Raw genomic sequence first — 17,890 nt, forward strand, 5'->3', positions numbered from 1 at the left:
AGACAACTTACTTATAGTTTTAGTACAAGTATTGAGGCTAAAAAAGAGGAGAGATTTGAGATCTAACTTTGAATACGAGAATAAATGCTCTCTATTAATTCGTAACGTATGTCGTCTTATAACTCATAAGAAGTTTTTAAATAAACTTCAATTTGATGGAACCATAGCATAGCACTCTCAACAAGAAATCACCTTAATTATGACTCAAAAGAAAATTCAGGTCTGGTAGGTCTGAATAAGAGAGCTCTGATGAAGCATTTAACATATTGCATAGAAGTCCAATGACATAGATTCACTTCAACCTACCAATATATTATTACTTGACTTGGACTATTACTTTTCCAACATTAGAGCTGGTGAAGAGGGATCCTAAGCTCTCCAAGAATGTTTCAATTCCATGGAAGATCTTGAGCTTAGAACCAATCTTGCCTTGCTTTAGGTGGCTCTCCATATCCTTTGCAAAATCCCCAAAACGATGCAAGTATGAACCCACCATGAACCCTTGCATATTCACCTCCTTGCCGATCAAGTTGAGCAGATTTCTCACTCCCTCTCTCTCAGTCCAAACCTGCACAAAAATACATGTGAGCTTATCAGCATTTGAGGAATAGACAAATACATATGTGGATATGTAAAATTATCAATACAACGCGTCTTTTTATGAATGTGAATTTAGGTCATGTTTATAATATGTGAAAACTTAGAAAAATAGACGATTCTGATCATCAAAATACAATGCACGATGAGCCCTACAAGAGTGTCCCTTAAATAAAATTTTGCGTGTGTATGTATAAGTGATAAGAAGACAGATGGTAGTATATACCATTTACCTTATTGTAGCCAGATATCATGCCACAAAGAGGGATCTTCGCATTCTTGTTGACATGGTTGAGAACTGCCTCAAGCATTTTACCGCCAACATTGTCAAGGTACACATCAATTCCATTGGGAAAGTAGCTGTATAATTTGCAAAGAAATATTCCATGATGCATGCTAGCTTCTCAAACTCATATATAATGCTAACTAATTTATTAGCTAAACAATAATTACTTGCTTAAGGCAGCATCAAAATCTGTCTCTGTGTGGTAGTTGAATGCGTCATCGTATCCAAATTCCTCCTTGAGGAGCCTCACCTAATGAGGAACCCACAAATTATCAACAATCAGAGCAACAAATTATTTTAATCTGAAACCATAAAACTCTAGTTCGATTTGATTCTTTGTGGGTGTTGTGCCTTCCACCCAAAGTCCCTATCCCTTAGTTAAATTTTGGCCCGTTATGGAATGGGTTTACGAAGTATCCTTGGTGCACGGGCTTGATGGATTCATAAATAATAGTGATGACTTTGGAAGGCCAACAGTGTCTCTCTTTGGAAGGCGACCTCATCACGAGGTGTCAATTTCTATTTTCTTATTTGTTTTATATTCATCACAAGTCATCTTGGATCGTGTCAAGATTAATTGTTAGTTGCTTAATTGTTGATTGTTAGTTGCTTAATTGTTAATTGTTAGTTGCTTAATTGTCAATTGTTTGGTGACCAAATTAATAATTGAGAGTTCTGCAATGACTTTTTTTATAACCTTTCTCTTTCATTTGATTAGTCAAAAAAAGTTGTAAATAAAACTCCATTATCGTTTGATTAGTTAAAGACACTGTAAATTAATGTTCAGTCATGTAAATTAATGATTGATTGGTGCAGGAAAAGATTTATAGTAGGAATAAAAAATATCAATAAAGTATATATTTTCTTGTTTGCTGGGGAATCTAAACACTTACTTTCTCATCTGATCCGGTGCTTCCAATGACCCTGCATCCCCTAAGCTTGGCCAACTGTCCTGCATACATTCCAACAGCCCCAGCTGCAGCTGATATGAACACATTCGACCCTGGTTTTGGGTCTGCTATCACCTCAATTCCCACCCATGCTGCAAACCCAGGTACCCCTATAATATATATACACACACCATCATTAACCACAAATTTACATATAATCATGTCATAATTAATTTGGTCTTTGCTGAATCAATTAATTTAAGTAAAATCAACGAATGGGATTTGAATTGGAGGAGAAAAACTTACCTAATCCCATTGCATTGTCTCTTTTTTTCCTATCTCTCTCGGAGAGAGATAGAAAGAATGCAGCAATGCATCGCGGGTAGGAAAATATTTCTCAGAAAATTAAAAAAAGAAACGAAAAAGGAAACAGAGATAAAGAAAGAGAATTGCCTAGCAGACTGATATATTCAGGCAATGGAATCCCATCGTTTGGATCAACCTTTCTTGTCAACAATTGGGATGGCACCACGCCATACTCAGCAAAGGGTGTGAAGGGGCTGACCACTATGTCTCCTTCAACATAGTCACAGTCTTTTGACTGAATTACTCTTCCGACTCCAAATGTTGAAAGTACCTGCACATATAGATTATAGTCCTGAGATGTAATTTTGACATCAATGTTGAAAGCATGCATGTGTTTGTAAAATATGTGATATGAACTGAACCTCATTAAGGTTGAACTGAGGAGTGTATAGCCCGTCTTCTCGGCCAGTGACCCTGCTGCGCAAATAGGGTTCGACAGAGATGAAGAGGGTCTCAAGAACGACATGTCGTTCGGGGATCGAGTCCAGTGAGAGCGTGACAGTCCGGAGCTTGAGATGATCCGAAGTTGGAACACCTTCAGGTGCATAAGAGGCCAAGTACCATTCTCTGCTTTCGACTACTGCCATCTCTCTCTCTCTCTCTCTCTGTGTGGACAGGAATGTGTTGTGTTTGTCTTACAAATGCTTGCCGGCCTCTTCCTTTTATATATAGTATTAGTGTGTGTGTGTGTGTGTTATACATGTACTCATATTTTTCCGAATAATTTTATTTGTTTTTTTCCCGTCTCGTATTTTACCATATACACTAGAGTCCTGGAAGTTGAATATAAATCATATACAGTGAGACGTGTCGATTAGGAGTCACCTTCTGGAGGAATCAAAATTCTTCTCATAACAAACAAAGATCGAAAAAGAAACGAATATTAAAAAAAAGCGCTAGAAGGAGGGCTCGAACCTCCGACCTTGTGGTTAACAGCCACACGCTCTAGCCAACTGAGCTATTCCAGCTTCTTGTTCATATCACTGTTCAAATCAATTAAAAGGTAAAGCCAAAGAAAGCGAGCTCTGTTATAGAAGCGTTTTGAAAAAATTTACCATAAGTGTCACCACAATTAATATGAAGATATGAATCAATTAATTAAAATTAACATGTGAGGCGTGTGTCATGATCCCCAAAAATCTGCAACGTAATTTCTCAGAAACAAGTCGAGCTTTCTTTCTGTATATAAAAGGTACGAAAAAATGTGATCCACTCCACTTACTTGTAGCTTAAGGGCCATTGCCAGTCCTAACAAGTCACACAATTCTCTGCGCTTTTGTTCTCACATCATCAAGGTACTCTCACTCTCTTTCTCTGTATGTGGTTGCGTTTTGTGGGTTTTCTTCCCCATTGCAACCAAAAGATGAGGTTTGCAGCATAGATAGAGGCCTATATGCTATCAAAACTGGTATACTTGTTTGGAGTTCTGTATGTTATCAAATCCATCCCTATTTTCCTGTCAAAGAAAACTAGTTGTCATATTTGGTACTATACATCATACATGGCATGTTGTATAGAAGTTCAGTTTCTGATTATATGTACAAAATTTCGAATGTTGTGGTGACCACATTGACTTTCACACATCTAAACTGAGATTTCTCTCAACTAACAAAAACTGCAAGGACTATGGAATTCTTTGAGGAAATTGTCACCTGGGCTGAAGAAACTATTGCCCATCACGAACCAGCTCCTGAACAACAATATGAATACCATCAAGAGTTTGAACCATATCAGGAACCACAACAATATCAGGAACCAGAACCCTATCATGAACCCGAACCCGAACAAGAACAGAATGATGAGCAGCCTGCAGAAGAGGAAGCAGAACAGAATGATGAGCAGCCTGCTGAAGAGGAAGCAGAACAGAATGAAGAGCAGCCTGCGGGAGAGGGAGAGAAAGAAGAAGGGAGGAGAAGCAGCAATAGCAAGAAGCATGTGAAAAGTGTCGTAGCAGCAGCATCAGCAACAGCATTAGGACTTGGAAAAGCCAAGGTGGGTGCTGAGAAGGCCAAGGCAAAGATCAAGGGTAAAATCAACTGGGTCAAAGATAAGTGCCACCACAAAGACAATGTCTCCAAGTGACCTAATGTCCCTCTTTACAAGCTGATGAAGAGCGTGGAGCGTAGCTGGTCTTGGTTCCAAGTGAAGTAATTTGTTTTCCATTTTGCAAAAAATAATGATTATTAGATGGATGAAACTCGTTTTCATTGAAAATTTGATTCAAGCTTGGTTTACATTAATATTTCAATTGATTCGAATTCTACTGTCATTGTTAGTTTAACATTGCATCTGTGTTTTATAATTTGGACACAAAATCGTCACTCGATTTTGATTTACTCATAACTCCAACTGCCTTGTTTTTCACAAAATCTCACGATTCACATATATACTCAAACAAACTTCCAAATTTGATTCGTTACTACTTTTATCAATCATAAATCAGAGAAGTGAAAATACGGCGAGAATGAATAAGTATAAAATCAACTACTCCCCTAATCAATTTAATCCCCTGATTTTCAAGTACTGAATTACGGATTAAAATGTGAATGTCTCTAATATCGATATTAACACAATACTACTTTTATTCCCAATGTTACAATGTGAATGTCTCAAATATCCATATAAACACAATACTACTTTTATTCCCCACGTTACAAAAGACTCAAGTTAATGTCTCTAATATCGATATTAACACAATACTACTTTTATTCCCAATGTTACAATGTGAATGTCTCTAATATCCATATAAACACAATACTACTTTTATTCCCCATGTTACAAAAGACTCAAGTTACGTTAATCTATTCTAAACTACAGAAGGGAGATTCGAAGTTACATTAATCTATTCTAAACTACGAAAGGGAGATTCGAAGTTACTTTAATCTATTCTAAACTACAGAAAGGGGATTCGAACTCAAGTGCATAATCGGAAGCACATAGATTAAAAAGGTGTTGATTAGATGTGAAATTCAGGTTTTAGTGAAGGTAGAAATAATATCTTTATCGTTCAATGGGAATTTGTCCCAAGATTAAGAAAGGAACAGGGGACGGTGAATTAATGATCTTCATAAAGGGGCAGCCTCACCAAGAATTAGGGCAGTAATTTTGTTTTCTTCAAACTTAATTTCATTTTTATTTTTGTTGAAGAGTTAAATTGGATGGCATATTTTGCAAAGAAAAGAAAAAATGCTTACGAGTGATTGGGGATCTAATTACGAACACACATAAACGCACGCATTGTCATCTACTTACAGAATATAAAGGGTCATCAATCCAAAACCAAGAACATGTCTCAGCAAGTGCATCATCAAACTACTGGACAGAAAGATAATTTACAACTCCTTGAACTTGTTTTATTGTTCTGAGTTATCAGAATGTCCCAAATGTGTTCTCCCCACTGTAGGTCATGTAAAGGAAACCGTCTTCATCCTTATTTTCCTCGTAAATTGCAGACAGCATAGCCGCTGCAACAAAACAACAAAGTTACCCGGTTATATTGTCTTAAAATATCATATATCAAGTATTGGAAAAGAAGAAAAAAAACCACAATTGAGACTTTTATCTCACCTGTGGGTGGCAAAATATTCTTAACAAAAATGAAAATAGCCTTCTCAGGACCAAGCTTGATCCTTTTCCGAACCACATACACGAACTGGCCAACAGTCAGATCAGCAGGCACCAGGTATCTGCATTCAAGCAAACCCAGAACAAATAATTTTATTACTTGTTATGCCAAAAATTCAAAACATTTGGGAGTAACACAGGACACTATAAATCCGCAACCATTTTCAATTCATACTTCAAACTTTAAAAAACTTGTAGTTACTGCATAGTTATGACTACAAGAACCCACGAAAGGTGCACACCGCAAATGATCACTTGGACTAATTAGAGCGCAAAAACATCAATATAACAGACAAAGTTAGCACTAGTCTATGATATCCAGACTCCAGAGATGTCACAGATAGAAGCAAAGAAGAAAGCTGTTGTTAAAATGTATATGAGATGAATAAGAAATGACTCACTTTTTCTTGTCAATTTCAGGCACGTCACTCTTCTCAGCCCTTTCCACGACCACCTGCAGCAGTCAATGAGTTACAGACCAAAATAGAAGAGAAACACACACAACTGCAATGACAACAAATAACAATCATACTGGAATTCTGTCAGGATACTTCTCTCTTATGCGAGCAGCTTCTGCTTGTCTCCTTTCTGGCATGTGCAAAGAGACGAACTTTAAACTTCAATACGGATTGTTGACCCAAAATACAGATCATTGTATCTTAAAAGAAGTTAAATATTTAAGAAATGGAACTTGACCATATATAAACAATCTACTCGATTGGCAATACAACGGTTCTTTCCCTAATTACTATGTAAAACTACATATACCTTAAAGAACAACATTCCAAAGAAAAGACTAAGCATGATAACACATAATAATCAACAATTTCTAAATAGAACTTGTGACTGTTTAATTTCGCTTTTTCGACAATTTCTCAGCTACCAAATCATATACACCAAAATTCAGTGACCATGTATTTCTAAATAGAACTTGTAACTCTTTCCTATATTTATTTATATTCATGGGCGGCCAACCATATAACAAACGTAATAGGCTCAAGAACAAAAATCAACTGCTGCGATTAAAACCTAGATGGGAAAATAGAAAATTCCAGGGTACTTGGATTTGCCTTGCAGGTTTCAAGGGCTTCATACGAACACTACAAAATTCAACACTATAATTCTATACCTAATTTATTACTTAAGTTATCCTGCAACCACAAGAAATTAGGGATTGAAAGATAAAAACTTTCAGATGATTTAGGCAGAATATTCCACAGAAGCACAATGTTACAAATATAGGGCCCCTAATCATCAACAAGAATTCTAAAACTAAAGGAAAAACGAAATAATAGAACGAAATTCTTTTGAAAAATTTCTTATAAAATAGAAAACGAACCGAGAGGGTGCTCCATCTTGAACGCACTTTTGGCCATGGGAACGATTCTGCAAACCCCAAGATATCGACGAACAATAAATATAAAGGAGAAATAGGGTTTTAATAAGTGGTGAGATCAATTAAATAAAAAATTTAATAATCAATTGAAATTTATTGCTTACCAAATTGGAGAGAGATCAATGGGTGAGCAAGCCTCCCAACCTAAAGCGTGGTGCAATAACTATAAACCAAAGAATTTTTTTTATTTTTTATAATCTTCTTTCAACACAAACAGAACAGTAAGTTTTTTCTATTTATTACTTTTTATTTTAATCAGAATGTTACGAAAGAGTTAAAAATAGTATTACTATATATATACATGAGATGAATCAAACACGGTTGTAAAGAAACGAACACTCGTAACAAAATAACATAACTTATAACCAACTAACATAATTTATGTATACATAATATGTATCTATACAGTTCCGATCTCTTGGACCACAGGGGTTCAAGAGATTATAGTCACCCACCGTTTGATGTTAATTTAATGGTTCAAAAAAGTTTCTTAAAAGGAGTGCAAGAGCGAGTGAATCGTTGAATTTACATCCAACGGTGAGTGACTACAAATCTCTTGGACCCTTGTAGTCCAAGAGATCAGGATTGTGTATCTATATATATAAAGCAAAAGGCAGAGAATAATGAAACATTCAAAATACCAGAATTTGCTCTAGTTAATTCAAATATTAAGGAATTGAAATTATTAATTAAATAAAGATAATATGGTAAATTCACATTTTTCATATTAAAAAGAATAAAAAATTAAAAATAAAATTAGATAATAAATCCAACTTTTATGAAACATAACTACCCATATTATTTTTTCTTAATTTTAAAAATAAAACTAATTGACACATGCGTCAGGTTAGTTAATGTCTATGTTACTCCAGTTCACATACTACATGTGATCATCCATTCAATCAACTTCACATATTTATTTGGTAGTATTATTTTTTATTTTAAAAACTTCACATATGTGAAAAATGCCCTAAAGGAAAAAAGGAATTTCAATTATTTTTCTTGAAAAAGAAAAGGGGAAACTGTTGGCCCAATACAAATATGGTGAGTCACTGACTGGGCCTAATTCATTCAGGTCCAGTACCTTGTTATCATCTCATCACAATTGGATCAGCAATCGGCCGCACTTCAAATGGTATAACACCATCACAAGAAATAAAATCTATACAAAATCTAGGACATCTTTACCAATTCTCATCCAACCCTCATGGTATAGAAGACATTATCTATTATGTCAAGAATAGATATGAAATGTGATGCACAATGGTACGTCAAGGTGAGATGGGTTAGATATATTTGTCAATCGTATCTTATCACAATATCGATTTTAAAATAACACGATGCATCTCACTTTTGTATTAATGTTCGATCACATCTTAACAAATTCCATGTGCTCATCTAGAATACTCTACAAAGTCATTGCACTCTATCAATGCAAATTTCATGAAAATTTGAGATTGGATCGAGAGTTAATTGTGATCATAAAAGGAGACCCACCTATTATATATGATAGGTATAGATGTGGAATGGGATGTGTAATGACAGATCAAGATGGAGTTGAGTAGGTTTGTCAATCGTATCATCACTATCTCAATATTAAAATCTTAGGTATTCCACAACATAACTCATCACAATCGACACACCTTGACCTGATAACTTCATCACTATGTCAATCGTTTCATCGATTTTGAATGAAATTTAACTAAGATTTTAATATTGGTTGAATCTCAATAATCGAATATAATAAAATAAAATAAACCAACTTATTATTATGTCAAGTATAAACATGGAGTTAATGACACATTAAGATGGGGATGTGATGTGAAGTGACACGTTAAGATTGAATGTGGTATATACAAATATATTAAGATGGAATGTTACATATATAGACACGTTAAGATATGATGTGGTATATATACTGACATGTTAAGATGAAATGTGGTATGTAATGACACGTTAAGATGGAATGTGGTGTGAAATAACACGTTAAGATAGAATGTGGTATATACCGACACGTTAAGATAGAATGTGATATATACTTACATGTTAAGATGGAATGTAGTCTATAATTACACGTTAAGATAGAATGTAGTATACAATGACACGTTGAGATGGAATCGGTGATATCGCTCAACTGCATCACAACAAAACCTCCATCGTATCTTATCAAATCCCATATACTCATCTAGAGTACTCCACAACGTCATCCACACTCCAAATGTCACCAACTCGTTACATAAAACATGCAAAATATAACCCCCCTGCCACAAGAAATCTTCATAACATAAACAGAAGCAGTGATGGATGATACATCTGAGATTGAGATGCATACTGGTATGCAAACAATTTGTGGCAGACTGGTTTCGGAATCGCAGAAGTGGATCGCAAAAGACATTGTTATAGAATTGAATTTACAAAAGTTACTTAGAAGGGTATGTTGATCTTTTCACCTTTAATTTTTAATTAAAATCATCTTTTTATAAGGTTTGTTTTCAAAAGAAATCCTTGTTTGCAACTCATGTTCATCCTTGTTTGCAAATTGCAACAAATCCCAAGCTAATTAAGAAGTTTCAAGGTTAGAGAAATCATTACTTTGTCAAATTTGTCTACACTCAATATTGATTTGTTATTATTTTATTTTTTTGGGGTGGCGCTTCTGGATCTTAAAAAGTTGACAGGGGCAACTCATCTTCATCAATCTTTTGGCAAGTCCTTTCGTTGCAAAGTTGCCCATAAATCTTTCCACATTGTGGACAACTTTTTTCCATCTCTGACCTCTCACCTATACAATTTTGAGGTCTCATTTCCAAGCCCATAGACATAGAGTCCTTGATCAAATGATGGCAATTTGACAATTAGAATTAGGTCTGCAGCTAAACAAAACGTATGGCACGTTTACATGTATAGGACTAGTAGGCGTCTAGGCAGCTCTGCCTTGTTTGGCCTACAAAGTTCATTAATGCACACATTGCATTGCAGAGAGGGAAAGGGAGAGGGAGAGAGATACCTTTTTCCTAAAGAATTGCAGGCAAATAACATTTGAAAACACTAAAAAAAATATGCATTTGTAGGGAAAGAGTTTGAATTGAATCACACAACCTATTACCTACGAAGTGTTGCTAATAGATAGAGGGGTTCATGGGATGGGAGATGTAATGGTAAAAGGTACAACACATAACCAAACCAAACCAAAACCTCCAAAACAAAACAAAGGTTCTCTCTGTTTGATAAAACATAACATAAATGCGGATTGAACAGAACGAACATCTCTCTTCCCCTACCCCATCATCCATAAATGCACACATTTAAAGCCCCAGATTTGTGTCCGTGAACTTTTTTTTTCCCGATTCTTGTACCTGGTTTTAAATTAATATTCCCAACTTCCTTTGTTGTGAGGTGGTTGGAAATTTTAATGCAACTTCTTCAATGCTACCACACCACTAGTGGCCAAGCCATCTCTCTTTGTTGGGCATTACCTTCTTAAAGAGACATTCACCTCTCTCTCTCTCTCTGCTGCTCTGCATTATTAATATGTTCATGTTGTTCTCCACCACCCCATGCCCATTTCCAAATTGCCTTCTTTCTCTCCCTTTTTCCCTCTTTTATTTGTTTTTGCTAACCCAAATAAACCTTGTTGGGGTTTACTTTGATAGTTTTGTTTGTGATATATAATCTAGACTGATATGGTTTGGAAGTGACCATTTGCTCTGTTCCTTCCAAAACATGTTTTTTATTTCATTTCTGCTTGCAGTCTTTTCTTTTTCTCTCTGTATTTTGTTTTGTTATGATAAAAACGAAAAGGGTTTGTTTTGTAGCTTATTTTGTGAAAAGATATTTGCTTTTTGTTCTTTTTTTGCTATCCAATTGAACCTTGTTGCTACACTTCGTTAGATTTATGGCATATAATCTAAGCTTGATATGGTTTGGAAGTGATCGTTTCTTCTGTTTCCTTCCAAAACCATAGACTTCATTTCACTTCTGCTTACAATATTTTCTCTTTTCTGTCTATCTTTTGCTTTGTTTTTGTAAAGATGAAAAGGGTTTGTTTGTTTTGTAGCATAGTTTCTGAAAAGATACAAGGAAGCCAAAGAGGTAAGAAATGGATCGGTTTAACGGGATATTGGTCCGGTTCAATAAGAAAGCAGTGCTCTAAGTGCTTGAGCTCTGCTTTTTGATTGAGCCGTGCCAATATCACGTGCCACTGTTCCTTTATTATTCTACCTTGCTGCCCCCGTCATCCAGGATTTCAAGGTATATATAGTTTCTCATTTCTAGCCTAGAATTTTCATTTCTGGTATTGCATTTTGTGTGGTAAAGTTTCTCTCGCTCACTGGCCTGCAGTAATTTTTAGACATCTGATTGCTGGTTTTAACAGCAAACATTTGATTGACCATTTTATTGCATGTAGACAAATTTTTTTGAGTTTTCTCACATACCTTTAACCACACAAGTTCAGGTATTTTGAATCATTTGCTGTTTTCTTCATAATGGCCTTCTCCTCTTATGTTCATATCTAAGGTTTATCAAAATGATTTTGTGGGCTACTTCTGGATATTGAGATTACTGCAACTCATATTATTCTGCATCCTAAGAAGTAAAAGAAAGGCACAACCTGCTGTGGTGAAGTTTCCATGCTTTTTTCCTTTTGGGTTAAAATTTCCTGATAAAAGTGATCTGTATTTTGGACAATGTCCTAAGGATTTTCTATCTAATGAAGCTTAATGGAGTAGTACCTTTTTTTCTTTTTTTTTTGGAAGATACAGCTGAGAGTTCCCATACTGTAAAATCCTTGCAAATATTCTCATATTGTAAATGAAGTCATTTTCATTTTTCTCTGACTTTTCTTAATTAGCATCCAAGGAAAGTTTGATCTTATTTTCTCTCTTTAGTCTTTATAGAGAAAGATAACTTGAACTGTCAATTTGAGCATATCAAAGATTCAAAGTAGCATGAAAGCAACATTTCAAAGTTTCATCCATGCAGCAACTTACAAGTTAATTAAGCCCAGTTACTTCTTAAGATTCTTTTTCATACTGGAAAAGAAAAAGAAAATGTCAGATTAGCCTGTTGGTTTTATTTGAATGTTTGACTGACAACAGGAGTTACAAGCTCAAAACAAGAGCGGTGGAGCCAGACTGTCAGATGAGTCACAAGAAAACTGGGAAGGAGATGAATTCAAAATAATATGTTCATCATATCATATAATTCAAATTCTTAATTTCATACAGAAGAAACAAGATTGTACAAGAATGCCAGAAACAGCTCCCACAAAGATATGCATTTATTGTGTGCATTTGATGCCATAGAACTGTAACTTACAAGTTGACTCTTCAAGCCTCAAAGAATTTTGTATGGGGGGCCCTATTTTGGCTGCTTCAGTGGCCAATATCCTCTATTAAAATGGAAGATGGTCCACATAGCAAGGCTCTTCTCTCTCTCTCTCTCTCTCTCTCTTTCTCTCACTCACACACTCTCTCTCTAATCTCTCTATTTTGATATTGTAATTCTCTATACGCAGTACAGAAACTGGAAGAAAAAAAAAAAGACTAGCACACCTGCCTTTATACTGAAGCTGAAAAATCTTCCTGAGGTTGGAAGAGCTCCAAGCTGCCTCTTCCTCTTAGAAAGAAGCACTCCACAAAGCATTCTCACCTTCCCCGCACCGTCGATGGACTTCCTTGATTCTGTCAGCTGACCTACAAATCCCGCTGCAACTCCAGTCAAATGAAGCAACACAGATGTTGCCTGCCTGGGCCTTCCATTCACAATCTGCAGCAAACAAGTTGAACTAAAATTTTGAATAACTGTACAATGAAACAAATTTGTGACCTTATTTTTACACCCAAATTTATTGATTTTTGTGAACTTATTCTGCTTATGAAGAATCTGAAACCTCACCACTGACCATGGGGTCCACTAAGGGGTAACACAGTCTTGGTTCCATTATTATGGTTCCAGTACCTCCACAGTATTATAGTAAATTACTTACATTACTGTACTTGACCTGTTTTTTACCCTCTAGAAAGTGAGCAGATAATATTATATTTAATTTTGATTTTTTTGTCAAATAAATCTGTCATAAAGAATATTACTTAAAGTGGAATTCACTCTGCTTGTGCAAGATCTGAAACAGTATTCTTCAGCAAGACAAGTTATTGCGCCCAAACAGGGCCATTTATTTTCAAATCATTCCTAAGTTACCAACATAATAATTTTGAATTAGACAAGACTTACCAGGTGGGGTGCCACAACACAGTCTCCTATCGTCGATATGCTGCACATCAAGTCCAATAAACCAAGCTCCCAAAGAGACATCCTCGTTAGCGTACTTGTGGAGGACATGCCTGAAAATGCATACAAAATTAGCATCACAAGTGCAAGAAGATAGAAGAAAATCTTTCAAACGGATACATGTATTTCAACATCTATCAAGTGCATAAAGGTTGAAGCTTACTGGTTTATTGATATATACGTAGCCAAATCTTTTGAAATGGCATATAGCTGTCCTGTAGCATGACGGAAATACTTGTTTCCAGGTTCACCAAATTTCCAATACTCAGGTTCATGGTATCTCACTCCCCTGATAGCCAGTCAAGGAGTCAAAGTCAATTACTTTCTTAACAAATATCTGAACATCAGAGGAAACAAAATAAAATGAAAACCCAATTACAGGTGCTGGCTTACTTTTGTGCTAGAACAGGACCAGATTTCATGCATCCAATGTACAGGCGCTGTTTCTTTCGGTGTCTGACTAGAGTTCCTCCTAGCGTCGCTGCAGCAAATTGAAAACAGATGGGTTTAATGAGATAGAGGATTAGATAATATAGAAATGAAAGTTCATGAATTGCTCTAACAAGACTAGGTACGCCGAAGTTGGCTCTCCGATAATATCTTTCACACTTAAAAGAACATAGAGTCATTTTGCATAAACTACCAATTCCGTAAACCTTGTATCCATATGCTTCTTATTTCTTTTAGTTTTTATGTCATTGCGCACAAAGGTACCATAGAAAATCTATTTGTCATGTTCAGCACAATTTTAAATTACCTATATTTACGTGGACATCATCATCAACTTTGACATAAAAATCTGCATCCCACGTAGCAACAGCAGTAGCAAAATATATCTTTGTCTTGGCGGACAATTCAAGGTACCCTTCAACATGGTCCTGTGCAAGAGACATAGATGGGAAGTCACAATCTATTCTTTTGGAATCAAAATAATGAAAATTTTATGTTCAAATAAGCAGTAAGCATACATGTGGAAACAAGGGGACAATAACAAGATTAACTAAGACACATTACCAGCCTCAGGAGATCTCCATGCTTTCTGTCCTCTGCTTCTACAGCTCTGTCTAGAATACCTCCAGACGTGGCACTAGACAAGGAGGGGAAAAGCTTGTAAAATTATACTATCCAAATAAATCCATGACCTAGGACTTTTGTGATGGTTATTAAGTTGAACCTACTATGGAGTCTTGAAATTTATTTTAATACATACAATGATATTTTGGTTTATGATTACATCTCGAAAGGACTTACTCAAAAAAAGTTCACACTTTTTATGAAAATAGAGTGTCAATGATACGGAATTGCATGAGATTGTAAACGGGGAACCATGGAATTCTTGGCTTACATCGGCTACAACTGAATGGGAACCGATGCATTGATGAATAAGAATTCTGCTGACTTGCAGCCTAGCAGATCAATGTCATAGTGTCTTCCTATCCAACATTAACTAGCAAGAAAAAAGATTAAACACTCACCCATGACCAATGACGAAACGAATGATGATACCCTTCTCTTCCTCTAGCCTTCTTCTTTTCTCGCCTATATTTCATGTTTTTCAGAAGCAAAAATAATCAGACAACAACTATAAACAAGCAGCCAGAATAGCATAGCTAAAATCCATTACAGAACAGCAATGAAGAAATTAGGAAATTGATTTATGAATTACCTTGTGGCATCCATGTAGCACGAACCGAATCTCTTCTTTTACGGCTGCTAAAAGCAGTATTAATTCCAACAACCATTAAATACCTTCTCTTCCCGGATGAATCAGTGGTTTTGGAATCTCCTGATAAAGGAGAGCCGCTACGTATAGACTCCTGTGTTGCCCTTGCTGCAGCTAATTCCATCTCTAAATTTGATATAGTCTTATCTAATGTCCTAATTCAACATAACATCCAAGAATAGTTTCCAATTAGGATACTTAGAAACCGAAGTTACAAATATCATGTGTTTGTGTGAGAGCACAACTTACTGTATAGCATTATGAGTCTTTGAAACCTCCCCAAAAATGTCCTTATTTTCGCGCTTTACTTCCTTCTGATGCAACTAAAAGTACCAAATCAGATTGACACAAAAGGAAGTCTTAGATTAGGAACATGGTATAACAATCCAATATAGGTAAAGAAAGAATTTCTGAAAGAACAGCTTGTAAAAAAATTTCGCAAGGATATGAAATCAAGTAAGAGATGAGACATTACAGCTTTTGGGTTGCAACCCTCTGAAACTAATTTTAATTGTTCTTCTTCCATAGCTGTTCTCCGTGTGATACCTTTATTTTCAGGAACAGTCCACATCCTGCAACCGATATATAATTTGTCATTAAAATGTTACGAAATCTCAACAACTACATGTTTCAGCGTCAAGGTTAAGCAAAATATTTTTTAAGAAGTTGCTGAAAATAACCAGAAATACATAAGGCTCCAAAATTCAGAAACACCCAGCTAAGTAGAACATATCTAAATCTAGCATCAAAACCAAAAACGACTATTTGATCATAGATCTCAAAATAGAAAGGTACCAATAAACAGTCTTAATTGAGTTACCACTTTAGGAAACTTGCTCAAATTCATAACAGAAAAGGCAAACAACAATTTGTACAAAGTGAAACTAAAAATTGGAGAGAATACCTATTGGTGAAGAGCATTCCAGCACAGAAGCAGCCTAAACAAAGCAAAAGGGTCCATTTTTTTGAAATAACACTTCTTGAAGATGGCTCTCCTCTGCTTTTCCAAGACATGTTGCTCCCACTTCTCTTCCAACTTCCAAAGCTAGTAGCTTATTGAAGAAAAACCCATGAAGAATATGGGCTTAATTGACAAAATGGAAGAGAACCCAGAAGCAGACAAAGGCCAAGTGCTTGGAAAATGGAAGAGGAACCAGGTTTGAAAGTGAGCTTTAGGTACAAGATTTAAGGTAGATTAGGGGAAGAGAATCAGAACAGAGTGCTGTGTTTTCTTTTAACTTGTCATTTGTATTGTTCCTTTCTTTATCCTTTTGCTTTGCTTTGCTCTCTCTCTCTCTCTCTCTCTCTCCAGAAACTCTTCTTCGCAGGCAAGGGACGTTGAACAGAAGTGAGAGGAGACTCACTAACTGCCCTGTACTTAAATCTAAATTACCAAACGGTACTTGTCAGACCTTCCTTTATAAATGAGCACCGTAACAGCTCCTGAAATGACAATACTACCCTTGAGCATTTCTTCTTTCTCTCTCGATTTATTTTCAGTTCTTATTCCTCTCCTTACATATATATTGGGTAGTAGGACCATGTAAACAGCGGGCATGTTCTCGTCACTGGTAATCACATGGGAAAAATTGTGGCATTAGGTTCACGTTTAACATTGTGACACGTCCATATATAATGGTTTCTTTTGATTTAGATGATACTATCTCAACAACCTTGTACATCTATGAAACGGTAATCAGTGAGTGTATAGTATGTTATTAAACTGTGAATTGAGCCGATGAGGTCTAGTCTAATGGAAAATGATATTGACTTGTAGACTAATAGTTTTGGGTTTGAATTCTATTGACACCTTGATGGTGTGTGTGTGTGTGTGTATGAAACTCTCCATCATCTTCTAGACTAGACTATCGCTTGTAATAAAAAAAATTATGAATCAAAATAACTAAATATATGGATGAAATAGTGTATGAGACTGTGGTTTTGATTAGTAATGTGTTATGTATTTTTGACATAAAAATATTAGTTACAAGTGATCTATAACAAAGAGTTAAGTGCACTAACAAAATTGGATGAATCTACGCAGAAATAACTAAAACTGAATGCGGAAAATATGGAAAAACATCTCGTAATGTATTTAACTAGAGAATAGATTATGCTCCTGCGAAGGTCTTAGCTATTCATTACATAATACATATACATGCATTTCTTGACATAAGAACATCCACAATGGGCTACTTAAACCATTTCATTAGACAAATTTTAGAGAGGAATTGGAAAAATATAACTCCAATCAGACTCCTTATCCACCTCCTAAAATAGGGAGACCTCTAGGAGCTCCTAAATCTGATGAGAGAGAAAGAACTCTGTGTTTTATACATACATATAGTCTAAACTTTTAATTAATATTAACAATTTTATTTATTTATATAGAGATGGACCAATCATATTGAATTAAAAATAATTATAGTATTTATGACTCCCTAAATTAGGGAGTATGATTGGAGTTTATAATTCAAATTCAAATTTTATAAAGAGCTTATAAAATAACTTTTATGTATTTTTAACTACATTTTAACTAAAAAATAAAAAGCATAATTGTAGATGCTCAGTTGACATACTTGTAGAAGCGTACACGTTGACATTTTTTTGTAAATGCATGTTGTCCTACTTCGTTTTTAAACCACGTAGTGTTGGTTGACTTAAACAATAAACATACGACCAATACAACGGTATAAAACAATTGGATCAATTAGCAA

The 17,890-nt window shown here is 35.4% G+C and overlaps 3 protein-coding genes and 1 non-coding gene across 5 annotated transcripts; all 4 read right to left on the reverse strand.

Annotated features, from left to right (window-relative positions):
* Positions 64 to 10,666, reverse strand: LOC18784036 (2-alkenal reductase (NADP(+)-dependent)). The gene is made up of 7 exons (XM_020559434.1): positions 10,656 to 10,666; positions 2,502 to 2,744; positions 2,227 to 2,410; positions 1,777 to 1,943; positions 1,051 to 1,133; positions 831 to 957; positions 64 to 568 (listed from the first exon to the last, which is right to left on the reverse strand). Exons 2-7 carry the CDS (start codon positions 2,724 to 2,726, stop codon positions 317 to 319), a joined length of 1,038 nt encoding a protein of 345 aa, XP_020415023.1. The 5' UTR covers positions 2,727 to 2,744; positions 10,656 to 10,666; the 3' UTR covers positions 64 to 316.
* Positions 3,034 to 3,107, reverse strand: TRNAN-GUU. Its single transcript has one exon. It is a non-coding gene; the product is annotated as a tRNA-Asn (tRNA).
* LOC18784422 (autophagy-related protein 8d) lies at positions 5,312 to 7,366 on the reverse strand. The gene is made up of 6 exons (XM_007217123.2): positions 7,264 to 7,366; positions 7,103 to 7,149; positions 6,296 to 6,351; positions 6,165 to 6,217; positions 5,707 to 5,825; positions 5,312 to 5,603 (listed from the first exon to the last, which is right to left on the reverse strand). The coding sequence occupies exons 2-6, from the start codon at positions 7,137 to 7,139 to the stop codon at positions 5,509 to 5,511; spliced, it is 360 nt and encodes a 119-aa protein (XP_007217185.1). The 5' UTR covers positions 7,140 to 7,149; positions 7,264 to 7,366; the 3' UTR covers positions 5,312 to 5,508.
* On the reverse strand, positions 12,330 to 16,559 carry LOC18783823 (probable beta-1,3-galactosyltransferase 2). Of its 2 annotated transcripts, none has more exons than XM_007215409.2 (11): positions 16,078 to 16,559; positions 15,649 to 15,745; positions 15,423 to 15,496; positions 15,117 to 15,328; positions 14,926 to 14,989; positions 14,465 to 14,537; positions 14,208 to 14,328; positions 13,844 to 13,931; positions 13,614 to 13,739; positions 13,394 to 13,503; positions 12,330 to 12,928 (listed from the first exon to the last, which is right to left on the reverse strand). In XM_007215409.2, the coding sequence occupies exons 1-11, from the start codon at positions 16,185 to 16,187 to the stop codon at positions 12,780 to 12,782; spliced, it is 1,224 nt and encodes a 407-aa protein (XP_007215471.1). In that variant the 5' UTR covers positions 16,188 to 16,559; the 3' UTR covers positions 12,330 to 12,779. The 2 variants fall into 2 exon arrangements, with proteins under 2 accessions (XP_007215471.1, XP_007215470.1); XM_007215408.2 differs by having other exon boundaries at positions 15,423 to 15,487; positions 16,078 to 16,556.

This window comes from Prunus persica, chromosome G3 (assembly GCF_000346465.2).
Source record: "Prunus persica cultivar Lovell chromosome G3, Prunus_persica_NCBIv2, whole genome shotgun sequence".
Classification (NCBI taxonomy): domain Eukaryota; kingdom Viridiplantae; phylum Streptophyta; class Magnoliopsida; order Rosales; family Rosaceae; genus Prunus; species Prunus persica.

Bases quoted from the DNA above. Each gene is read 5' to 3' on its own strand.
- LOC18784036 (XM_020559434.1), bottom strand. From the start codon at position 2,726: ATGGCAGTAGTCGAAAGCAGAGAATGGTACTTGGCCTCTTATGCACCT. The intron at 1,134-1,776 runs GTAAGTGTTTAG...GTTCCTCATTAG, and splicing joins GCACCGGATCAGATGAGAAA to GTGAGGCTCCTCAAGGAGGA. The intron at 569-830 runs GTAAATGGTATA...ATTTTTGTGCAG, and splicing joins TGATATCTGGCTACAATAAG to GTTTGGACTGAGAGAGAGGG.
- LOC18784422 (XM_007217123.2), bottom strand. From the start codon at position 7,139: ATGGCCAAAAGTGCGTTCAAGATGGAGCACCCTCTCG. The intron at 6,352-7,102 runs GTTCGTTTTCTA...TGCACATGCCAG, and splicing joins CAAGATGGAGCACCCTCTCG to AAAGGAGACAAGCAGAAGCT. The intron at 6,218-6,295 runs GTATGATTGTTA...TGACTGCTGCAG, and splicing joins AGTATCCTGACAGAATTCCA to GTGGTCGTGGAAAGGGCTGA.
- LOC18783823 (XM_007215409.2), bottom strand. From the start codon at position 16,187: ATGTCTTGGAAAAGCAGAGGAGAGCCATCTTCAAGAAGTGTTATTTCA. The intron at 15,746-16,077 runs GTATTCTCTCCA...TATCGGTTGCAG, and splicing joins GGAATGCTCTTCACCAATAG to GATGTGGACTGTTCCTGAAA. The intron at 13,504-13,613 runs GTAAGCTTCAAC...ATGCATTTTCAG, and splicing joins ACGTATATATCAATAAACCA to GCATGTCCTCCACAAGTACG.